Source organism: Hyla sarda, chromosome 6 (genome assembly GCF_029499605.1).
Source record: "Hyla sarda isolate aHylSar1 chromosome 6, aHylSar1.hap1, whole genome shotgun sequence".
NCBI classification, from domain to species: Eukaryota; Metazoa; Chordata; class Amphibia; order Anura; family Hylidae; genus Hyla; species Hyla sarda.
The window spans coordinates 113,798,707-113,810,859 of record NC_079194.1 but is presented as its reverse complement, the minus strand read 5'-3'; the positions used below and the strand labels follow the sequence as shown (position 1 = coordinate 113,810,859).

The 12,153-nt window shown below is 39.9% G+C and overlaps 1 protein-coding gene across 1 annotated transcript in view; it reads right to left on the bottom strand.

Annotated features, from left to right (window-relative positions):
- LOC130275982 (NUAK family SNF1-like kinase 1) overlaps positions 1-12,153 on the bottom strand; it is a 47,899-nt gene that overhangs the window by 19,362 nt on the left and 16,384 nt on the right. Inside the window, exons 2-3 of the mRNA XM_056524739.1 lie at positions 9,990-10,110; positions 5,555-5,706 (exon numbers count right to left, since the gene is read on the bottom strand). Coding sequence (XP_056380714.1) covers positions 5,555-5,706; positions 9,990-10,110 — 273 coding nt within the window. The remainder of the gene's footprint in view (positions 1-5,554; positions 5,707-9,989; positions 10,111-12,153) is intronic.

Below are 12,153 nucleotides of genomic sequence, written 5' to 3'. Positions count from 1 at the left end.
CGCCCCCTCAATGCAAGTCTATGGGAGGGGATATGACGGCTGCCACGCCCCCTCCCATAGACTTGCATTGAGGGGGCGGGGTGTGACGTCATGAGGGTGCGGGGCTATGAGGTCACGAGCTCCCGGCGCCGGCTCCAGCGTTCGGAACAGTTTGTTCCAAACGCTGAGCAGCGGAGTACCCCTTTAAGGGTTTAAAGGGGTTATCCACCATAAGGTGATTTTAGTACGTACCTGGAAGGCAGTAATGGACATGCTTAGGAAGGATCTGTGCTTGTCTTGGGGATAAATGGCTATGTTGTGAGATTACCATAACATTACCATAACACTGTGGCTAGCTTTTAGTGAACTGTTATTTCCTGTTTGAGTTTTTTTCTTTTGCCTATAAATACCATAATTCCATTTTCCTCCCTCCTACACATCAGCCACCCCACCCATTTAAATATAAATGAGCTGCATCCATTCAAAAGACCTGTGGTTTTCAATCAGGGTGCCTACAGCTGTTGCATTACGTGCAGATTGATCTCTCTCCCACCAAGCGATCCCTCCACCCATTGAAGCAGACAGGCTCCCTGTCATCAGCTGACTAGTGATTCAGGTCTCGGCTGCATTGCAACCTGGGAAAAATCTGAAACAGTCATTTTGTATGCTGTTAAAAATAAATATTAGGGTGATAATCCCAAACGAATTGTGAGAAAACCGTCACACACAGATACAGACACTATATTATGAACTACACTAACTTTACAGTGTATGTGAAGTGAATTTAATTTTCATATATTATGAATTATTTCCAAATGTTTGTAAAAAAAACAAACTTTAAAAAGGGGAATTAGGGTAAAAATACAAAAAGAATAAATATGTTTAGGCCTCTGCTTAACAACAAAGAATGGGGACTTGTGGGAACAAACTGGATTTCCATTATCTTGTGGAAATCAAGCATTGTTTACATTGGACAAATTGAAAGATGGCGTCTAAGATTCTGGTGCGAGATTGTGGGTTTATGGGTAACTGAGAAGGGTGGGAGGGTTATAGGTGCCAGCTATGGATAGCTTCATCTCCTCCAATGACACCATGTTAAGACGGTGCTTGGACCCACTGAAGGCTCCTCTGGTGGTCAGTCTGACCCTTCTAAATCAAGCCTTGACTCAAATTATACAGATGATTATTGTCGTGTTGTTGGATACTATGACTTGCAGTCTGCGTTTGAGTACTTATCCCACCTCCGGGTTAATCTCTGTGGAGACGGCCAATCACAAATTCCTCCCTGGCTGAGTCCTGAAATAAACACACTACGGCGGTCATGTTACATGAATACCCAGGCAGTGCTGCATAGGTACATTCTTATAGGCCTAAATCACCGCTCTCTATGTACTTGTGAAATCTCTGTTCTATAAACTCAGACACTTCCATGTTTAGTGAACTTAAATCAAGATATAAAAAAATAAAAATCTTAAGGCTTTGGACATAAAGCAGGCAGCTCTACATACACATAAACTTGCTGCCAAGAATTCTGTATAAATATACAGTATTCCATAGCAACAAATCAATAGAACGGCTATCAGTAGCTAGCACACAAAGTATTTGGCCCATATCCACACCTATGTTCCCCTATATCAGAGCTATTAAAAAACAAAATAAACTAGAAGGCATGCAAGGGACAAATGAGTATAACTACACCATGGTCATAACATGTATCCTGTCCTCTCGTTATTAAAGGGGCACTCCGGTGGAAATTATTATTATTATTTTTTTAAATCAACTGGTGCCAGAAAGTTAAACAGATTTGTGAATTACTTCTATTTAAATATCTTAATCTTTCCAGTACTTATCAGCTGCTGTATACTACAGAGGAAGTTCTTTTCTTTTTGGATTTCTTTTTTGTTTGACCACAGTGCTCTCTGCGGACATCTCTGTCCATGTCTGTAACTGTCCAGAGCAGAAGCAAATCCCCATAGCAAACCTCTCCTGCTCTGGACAGTTCCTGACATGGACAGAGGTGTCAGCAGAGAGCACTGTGGACAGACAAAAAAAGAAATCCAAAACTTCCTGTGGAGCATACAGCAGCTGATAAGTACTGGAAGGATTAAGATTTTTAAATAGAAGTAATTTACAAATCTGTTTAACTTTCTGGCACCAGTTGATTTAAAAAAAAAAAATAATAATCTTTTCCACCGGAGTACCCCTTTTAATATTTAGGAGTGTAACACAAAGCTCCAGTATAATAATGTAAAATCTGTTATTGGGATCTCAACTATAGGTCACTTCCTGTTCCTGCCAGTTTAGGTGAAAGAGTTTTTTGGATCCCCGCTGGTAGTGGGGCTCAGGTGCACACTTTTTGGGTAATTTTCTAATTTTCTGTGCCAGCAGAGTGGCAAATTTGCGCAAGTTCCGCTTTTGCTAAAAGTTGGAGTTTGCCCAACAATTTTTTTGCGCCTCGGAGCTGGTGCAGGGAATAATACATTTCCCCCCTTTGTGTTTAAGCCCAGATTTTTATTATACGTATTAGTAAAAAATGTAATTTATATAATATTAAGGTTACAACCAGGGGTCAAGTCCTGGGAAAAAAGTGTGGGAAATCACCTAAGATTCCCACTATAGGACCCATCCTGCATTACTGCTAATAGGAACAGTGATACTGCTGTGGAAAAAGTGCAGGAACTCAGTTCCCATGTGTTCCTGCAGGACTTGAGCCCTGGTTACAACAGATACAGTGTGTTTATTGTGGTTATTTATTGGTAGAAATGTACTTATATGATGCCTATTAGAGAAGCCACAGCAAGTGTAAGGATACAAGTGATAAACCTGGGCTGGAAAGTCTAAAGCAGTGTTTTCCAACTAGCATGCAAAACTACAACTCCCAGCATGTTGGGACCCCCCCATGATCTCCAGTATGGGGCTGCGGCAGTCTTCATGAGGCACCCCCAGCAGGAAGCCACGGCAGAGATGCCCGCTCCATTTATCTCTATGGGATACATGGAGGGGCGTGTTGGCCGCTACGTCATGCGGGGACAGAATGCCCCCTGCCAGCATACTGCCGTGGCCCCGTACAGGGGATCGCAGGGGGTCTATAACTTATATATATTTATAAGTTTAAATAAATTTATATTTAGAAGTTAAAATCCAGAAATATATATAAACTGTGATACTGGTTTTATATGACACTGTTTCCCGCCATGTTATTGCTCATTGCTTTACACCAGTGGTCTTAAACTGTGGCCCTCCAGATGTTGCAAAACTTCAACTCCCAGCATGCCCGGACAGTTCTCCATTGCTGCCATACTCCATGAAGTTTTGCAACATCTGGAGGGCCACATTTTGAGACCACTACTTTACACTGAAGCTCTGCCTGTCCAGATTATCTACTGTACATACACATATGCCCAGCATGACGTCCACAGAGCTGGTTTCCGTTACAATATGGTCAGATTAGGATCATGGAAGAATATCGGTCCCGTGGTCCCGAGAAAAAAGAGAAGTGCTTCTGTGGGCGCTCACCTCCGTTACAGATGTAGTCCATCACAGGTATGTGGAAGTTTCCGAGAACTTGGTAAAATAAAACCGCTTGGACACGGATGTATTTTGGAAAATAAGAAGAAGGTTTATTCCTTCAGCATGCAATACAGCAACGCGTTTCGAGGGGCAGGGACCCCCTCTTCATCAGGCTATCTGATTGGGCAGTGTGGATGTCCTTTATTTATACCTCATTTGCCCGCGAAAATCACATGTGTGTGTTACATAACATGAAAATAAAACAATAAAGAAAAAAAAAAAAAGAAAAAATTAAATAAATAAATAATCAAAATAAATAAATAAAATCTATAGAAAAGAAGACATTTACATTAAAAATGGAAGTGAGCATTCTGTAAAATAACCCACAGATGGTCAGTTTGACTAACCATTATATTATGCACCTTATCTTGTATTGCATATGTGATATGTAATAATTCTGCAGACGTCGGGCCATTTCAAATGCTCTCCCTTCGGAGATCTACAGTGGCTGGGTGAGAGGTCTGAGGCACCGACCGCCGGTCTGTCCACACATCCGTCCTCCTGGCTGCTTATTGGATGGGGGACCGGCGTCAAACCCATTTCCCCACACAGGGATGATTACATTTATTTAATGCATATGTGTATGTACATACACACACATCCATACGCATGGTGGATGGATGTGTACTTAGCTGTTTGTTTTGTTTTAATTCAGTTTGTTTGTTGTGGTTGTTGTGTCAGTTGTTAACTATCTCATCTTTTTAAGATATTAATTCCACCGCTTCATTCAGGCCATGTGGTTGTAATGTCTGGAGGCTGTAAATCCAGAACATTTCTTTGCGTGACAGGATTTCAAACCTATTTTTCTTTCCCGGTGGAATGTGCTCAATTGGGGTTATGGATATGGCTGTCATGTTTCCCTCATGCATCAGGCTCAGATGTCTAGATAGGCTATGGTGCATGAATCTCTTCTTTATGTTGGAACGATGCTGATTCAATCTCAAATGTAATGGTTGTGTTGTTCTTCCAACATATTGTTTACCACATTGGCACTCTATGAGGTAGATGACATATTCCGTTTGGCATGTCATCAGATGTTTGATGGGGAAGGTTTCACCCGAATGGGTACTGGAAAAACATTTTTTGTTATGGCGTATGGTAAAGCAACATAGGCATCTAGGTTTTCTGCATTTGTATGTTCCCACGTTTCCAGTTTTGTCGTTTTTCTGGGAGGATTTGTTGTGGCATTTGATATTGCTTGGGGCTATCATACCCTTTATGGTTGGTGCCCGCCTGAAAGTCTGATGAAGAGGGGGTCCCTGCCCCTCGAAATGCGTTGCTGTATTGCATGCTGAAGGAATAAACCTTCTTCTTATTTTCCAAAATACATCCGTGTCCAAGCGGTTTTATTTTACCAAGTTCTCGGAAACTTCCACATACCTGTGACGGACTACATCTGTGACGGAGGTGAGCGCCCACAGAAGCACTTCTCTTTTTTCTCAGGACCACGGGACCGATATTCTTCCATTCCAGTGACCGTCCTCCGCCGGTGAGAACGGGTCTAGTGCCGGCTGCACTCCTCCAATCTGTGTCCCCCAGAATAGTGGGAAACAAGCGTCTACTGGTGTTGTGCCCACGGTACAACACAGAAAGGTGAGCAAACCTAACATAACAACTGAAAACACGAATCTGGAAACGGCTGCTCCCCCCCTTCCTTGGAGCCGACATCCATTTTTTATTTAATTTAATTATTTTCTTTTACACTCAGATTATCTATATATATATATATATATATATATATATATATATATATATTTTTTTTTTTTTTTTACTACGCTTCGATGCGCATTGTGTCTCCTCTGTCTTTTTCTATATATTTCTGCAGATTAGGATCATAGAATACAAGCAGCCAACCAGTCAGTGACTACAGATTATGAGGCTTTTACAGATACCCTCCATGCCGACAGTATTTTGTCAGTCATCAGGTATGTGCTCCAGGCCTCAATAAACATGACATGAAAGCTTTGCGACATAACTACAATACATCGTATCTGAACGTGTTTACCTTGTGGCAATAGTGAACAGCAGAGACAATCTGCCTGAAGAACCTGCGGGCGTCACTTTCCGGGAGCTGGTGCTTGTTATTTATGAAGTCGTACAGTTCGCCATTGCTGCCATACTCCATGACGATGATGATCTTATCTGTGCTCTCAAACACTGCCGAAAGAGGGGAAAATGTTATATTCAAAAGAAAAAACGTAATACCTTATTTGGTTTTTCTTATTTTATTTTATTGTTTTATCTCATGCCCATCGGGGGAGATTTCTCAATGCCTTCCTGACATTTTATTGGCTGAAATTTGGCGCAACATTCTTGAGCAGTTAGTTTTTGCACAAAAGTTTTGCGCAATTTTAAACTAGACAACTTCGGTAAAAGTGGCAATATTTCATTCTTGACTATGCAGTGGACGAGATGTATAAACTGTGGGGGGAGATTTATCAAAACCTGTCCAAAGGAAAAGTTGCCCATTTGCCCATAGCAACCAATCAGATCGCTTCTTTCATTTTTAAAAAGGCCTCTGAAAAATAAAAGAAGCGATCTGATTGGTTGCTATGAGCAACTCAGCAACTTTCCCTTTGCACAGGTTTTGATAAATCTCCCCTTATGTGTCTGTGTGCAGCCACTTCACAGCCTTTTTTCTTTGCTGTGTTTATGGCCTATATGCGCCAAATTTATCAAAATAGCACACAGACTTTGACAAAATTTGCACAAATAAAAAATCACCTCAGAACTTGCTGTAGGATGTCACTTTTCTAAGACAAAGCAGAGATGGTAGGAATTTGCATTTTTTTTTTTTTTTTTTACTTTTGCACATTATTTTTGTGCCGTTAATAAATCTCGTCCACTGCATAGTCAAGATTGAAGCATTCATTGTATTCACAGTCACTTTTGCCAAACTCAAACTCTTTGTGCAAAAATTAACTGCGCAAAAATTTTGCCCCACATTTCAGCAGAAAAATATCAGGAAGGCAATGATAAATCTTCCCCTGCATCTTTCTTAAAAAGGCGCAAAAATATTGCGCAAACGTTCGAAAAAACACAAATTCACCACGTCTGCCTTGCTTTAAAAACGTTACATCCTACAGCAAGTCCTGAGGTGACTTTTCATGTGAGCAAGATATATCAAAGTCTGTGCACCGTCTTGATAAATTTGGCGCACTTAAGGCAAAAACACAGCTAAAAAAAAAGTCTGTAAAAGTGGCTGCACACAGACACATGGGGGAGATTTACCAAAACCGATCCAGAGGAAAAGTTGGATGGAGATTTATCAAAACCTGTGCAAAGGAAAAGTTGCCCAGTTGCCCATAGCAACCAATCAGCTTGCTTCTTTCCTTTTTAACAAGGGCTCTGATTGGTTGCTATGGGCAACTGGGCAACTTTCCCTTTGCACAGGTTTTGATAAATCTCCCCCATATTGATAAATCTCTACCTCTCACAAAAACAAAGGGAAACTGAAGCTACATCCCCCTCCTCTCCCCCTCTACTACTGCAATTCCCAGTATCCCTGTGCATTTACAATGAATTTCACTTAAAGGGGTTATCCAGGAAAAAAAACTTTTTTTACTCGCTCCAGAAAGTTAAACAGATTTGTAAATTACTTCTATTAAAAAATCTTAATCCTTTCAGTACTTATGAGCTGCTGAAGTTGAGTTGTTCTTTGCTGTCTAAGTGCTCTCTGATGACACGTGTCTCGGGAACCGCCCAGTTTAGAAGCAAATCCCCATAGCAAACCTCTTCTACTCTGTGCAGTTCCCGAGACAAGCAGAGATGTCAGCAGAGAGCACTGTTGCCAGACAGAAAACAACAACTCAACTTCAGCAGCTGATAATTATTGAAAGGATTAAGATTTTTTTAATAGACGTAATTTACAAATCTGTTTAACTTTCTGGAGCCAGCTGATATAAACATTTTTTTCCCTGGAATACCCCTTTAATCTTAGGGGCATGCTATTTATTCACTTGCCTAATGCAATATCATGGCATATCCGAGCGTGAACGGAAACAAAATAAATTGCAAATATGTACATTTTTAATTTTATAGGAAACCAGTCACAGCTTTAAGTACATAGTACGATGTACAGTATATATTATAGATGACACTCAATACTTTAATAGTCAGGTATTGTAAATCCACCCTACTAGACATTCTGGTTTATCCATAAATAAACTGTAAAATTTAATTTGATGTCCTCCCTGGTATAATCTTTCCCTGCTGTTAAAATTTGTTATGGTCGTACTCCATTTGGGATTACTACACGTTCCTGGTCACACTATTACAATAGTGTCTACCAGTATTATATTAGATATAGTCTTGACTAGAGGCAGTATTACAGTACTTATGTTGCTAAACATTGGAGCAGTATTATTATACTGTAGTATCTATTAGTATTATAGTATTCTATTCTTGGAAGTACATGGGAAGCAGTATTATAGTAGTTACATTTTTGTACATAGGAGGCAGTGCTATGGTAGTTATTTTTTGTGTACATAGAGGGCAGTATTATTCTAGTTTAATTCTTGCACATAGGGAACAGTATTATAATAAAAGTATATTGCTGTAAATAGGGGTATTTTTGCTCTTGGGGGACAGTGTTTTAGTGGATAAATTCTTTTACATAGGGGGCAGTAATAAAATAATTATTATTTTCTACACAGAGTCAGTATTATAGTGGGTATGTTTTGTATATAGGATGCAGTATTGCAGTAGTCACATGCTTATACATTGGGGGCTGTATTATAGTGATGAAATTCTTGTACTTAGGAGGCAGTATTATAGTAGTTTTATTCTTGTTCATAGAGAGCAGTATTAAAGTAGTTTTATTCTTGTACATAGAGAGCAGTATTAAAGTAGTTTTATTCTTGTAGATAAGGAGCAGTATTTAAGTAGTTATATAATAAGATAAGTAGAATGATTAAAAAGCCACATTCACCCTGTGTTGCAGTAAAAATGGATGCTTTATTTAAAAAAATTCCATAAAAATTAGGCAGATTGGGATCTAGACAGAGGCTGGAGCTACATGTTTCACGCCATTAGATGGTACAGCTTGACAAAGTGCCTGATGGCGTGAAACGTGTAGCTCCAGTCTCTGTGTACATCCCAATGTGCCTCATTTTTATGAAATTTTTATGAAATAAAACATCCAATTTTACTGCAACACAGAAGGTGAGTGTACAATCAGTCTTTTCCAGTCAGCAAACCCAGGTGTTATCATGCACTGCATTCCCTGTAGCTCCCAGGGTTAAATGTTTGGTTCAGCAACACTCATATATTCCAGGACAGTGCCACCTAATTCTATTGTTTTGTTGGACAAGTTATATTCTTGTATATGGGGAGCAGTATTATAGTAGTCACATTCTTGTACAGAGGGGGCATCAATAAAGTAGTTATATTCTTGTATATGGGGAGCAGTATTATAGTAGTCACATTCTTGTACAGAGGGGGCATCAATAAAGTAGTTATATTCTTATACATAGGGGCAGTATTATTGTTATTTTATTCTTGTTGGTGCTGTACAAAGGTAGTCTATGTAATATGCATTATAAATAAGCAGTGCAGATTTGTTTAAAGGGGTACTCCCATGGAAAACTTTTTTTTTTTAAATCAACTGGTGCCAGAAAGTTAAACAGATTTGTAAATCACTTCTATTTAAAAATCTTAATCCTTCCAGTACTTTTTAGGGGCGGTACACTAAAGAGAAATCCAAAAAAGAAATGCATTTCCTCTGATGTCATGACCACAGTGCTCTCTGCTGACCTCTGCTGTCCATTTTAGGAACTGTCCAGAGCAGGAGAAAATCCCCATAGCAAACATATGCTGCTCTGGACAGTTCCTAAAATGGACAGCAGAGGTCAGCAGAGAGCACTGTGCTCAGGACATCACAGGAAATGCATTTATTTTTTGGATTTCTCTTTAGTATACAGCCCTTAAAAAGTACTGGAAGGATTAAGATTTTATAATAGAAGTAATTTACAAATCTGTTTAACTTTCTGGCACCAGTTGATTTAAAAAAAAAAAAAAAGTTTTCCACGGGAGTTCCCCTTTAAACAAATCTGCACTGCTTATTTATAGTTCAGCCATCTTCTTATATAGATGAGAAGCTGTTGAAACCCTCAGACACCAAGTCCAGATGTAACTACAACTCAGATAAATAAAAACGGAAACAAATACATTTTGAATACAGCTTTGGAGAAGACTAGAGCATTGTAACCCATTTTAATACAAGACAAGTAAACTTTCTGCAAAGCTTCTGAAAAATGACTCCAAGAATCCCAGCGTGTGTCAATGAGAATGAATTGCTGCTTTTATGCTTTGGTATGGCAGACGTAAGTCTCCATGAACAATCAAGCTGCTTAATCCTATTATATAAAGGGATCTGTAGCGCTCAGGGAATCCTCTGCTTCTGACGCACACTATGACATATGCCCCAGGCCTTTACTGACCTTCGAAGACCTGTATAATATGCTGGTGTTTCAGCAGCGCTGTGATCTCAATCTCACGCTGAAGATGGACTCTGTCCAGCTCATCGGTGATCTTGTCTTTTTGAATGGACTTCACGGCAACCTAAAAGACATAAATAGTTTATGGTATTTACCCAGTTGGTGATCACTGTTGGCCTTCTACAATCAGTTTCAGTTGTAACTAGAGATGAGCGAACTTACAGTAAATTCGATTCGTCACAAACTTCTCGGCTTGGCAGTTGCTGACTTTTCCTGAATAAATTAGTTCAGCTTTCCGGTGCTTCCGTGGGCTGGAAAAGGTGGATACAGTCCTAGGAGACTCTTTCCTAGGACTGTATCCACCTTTTCCAGCCCACCGGAGCACCTGAAAGCTGAACTAATTTATGCAGGAAAAGTCAGCAACCGCCGAGCCGAGAAGATTGTGACGAATCGAATTTACTGTAAGTTCGCTCATCTCTAGTTGTAACTTATAATTAGAGTTTGTCTTAAAGGGGTTGTCCCATTATTAAATATCATTTTCATTGTATAGAGCAGTGATCTTCAACCTGTGGACCTCCAGATGTTGCAAAACTACAACTCCCAGCATACCCGGACAGCCATCGGCTGTCCGGGAATGCTGGGAGTTGTAGTTTTGCAACATCTGGAGGTCCGCAGGTTGAATACCACTGGTATAGAGCATAAAAAAATAGCAATCTGCGCCATTACTTCCCAGGAAAAAATCATCCAGTAAAGAGTCATAACTAGAGATGAGCGAACTTACAGTAAATTCTATTCGTCACAAACTTTTCGGCTCGGCAGTTGATGACTTATCCTGCATAAATTAGTTCAGCTTTCAGGTGCTCCCGTGGGCTGGAAAAGGTGGATACAGTCCTAGGAGACTCTTTCCTAGCAATGTATCCACCTTTTCCACCCCACCGGAGCACCTGAAGGCTGAACTAATTTACGCAGGAAAAGTCATCAACTGCCGAGCCGAGAAGTTTGTGACGAATCGAATTTACTGTAAGTTCGCTCATCTCTAGTTATGACATTTACTTATGACATAGTATGGTTCCACCTGGTGTTCAGAGTGTATGGCAATGTGCTCGTCTTCCTAATAAGCAAAATTAAAGTGGGCACAGATGCTTTTCATGACAAATACCATTGACTTGAAGAGGTACTCCGCTTTTAACATCTTTTTACTATGTAATAGCCATCATGGCCCCTCCCATAGACATGAATAGAGGGGTGTGGCATGACGTCACAAACATAGAAGCTCCAAGCTTCCGTTTTAAGAACACCAAGGTGCCGGCCCGGAGATCGCAGGGGGTCCCAGCGTCCGGTTCCCCCTTGATCAGACATTTTATCCTCTATCCTTTGGATAGGAGAAAAGATGTCTAGGGGCAGAGTACCCCTTTAAACGGGGATCTGTTGGGTGTCCGGTATTTTGGAGGACTTGAGTGGAGAAAAAAAGATCGGACATAGCGCCCATTAGTGGATCACAGCAAGTGTGAACCCAAGCCTAATAAAAATAGCATTATACCCTGGGGCAGAGCATATGACAATATAGGTGAGAGAGTTCAGCGTTTGTCCCAGCAGCACCAACTGGTATTCCATTGTGCAAAAATAATATAAGATATTTTTGAATGGCTATTAAAGCTTTTAGGACTTTTTTCTTGTACTAATTAAAGGGGTATTCCAGGCAAAACCTTTATATATATTATATATATATATATATATATATCTCAACTGGCTCCGGAAAGTTAAACAGATTTGTAAATTACTTCTATTAAAAAATCTTAATCCTTCCAATAGTTATTAGCTTCTGAAGTTTTCTGTCTAACTGCTCAATGATGATGTCACGTCCCGGGAGCTGTGCATGATGGGAGAATTTCCCCATAGGAACAGCACAGCTCCCGGGACGTGAGTCATCAGAGAGCAGTTAGACAGAAAACAACAACTCAACTTCAGAAGCTAATAACTATTGGAAGGATTAAGATTTTTTAATAGAAGTAATTTACAAATCTGTTTAACTTTCCGGAGCCAGTTGATATATAAAAAAAACTTTTGGGCTGGAATACCCCTTTAATGTTTCAATCCATTTAAAGGGGTTATCCAGGAAAAAACCTTTTTTTTATATATCAACTGGCTCCAGAAAGTTAAACAGATT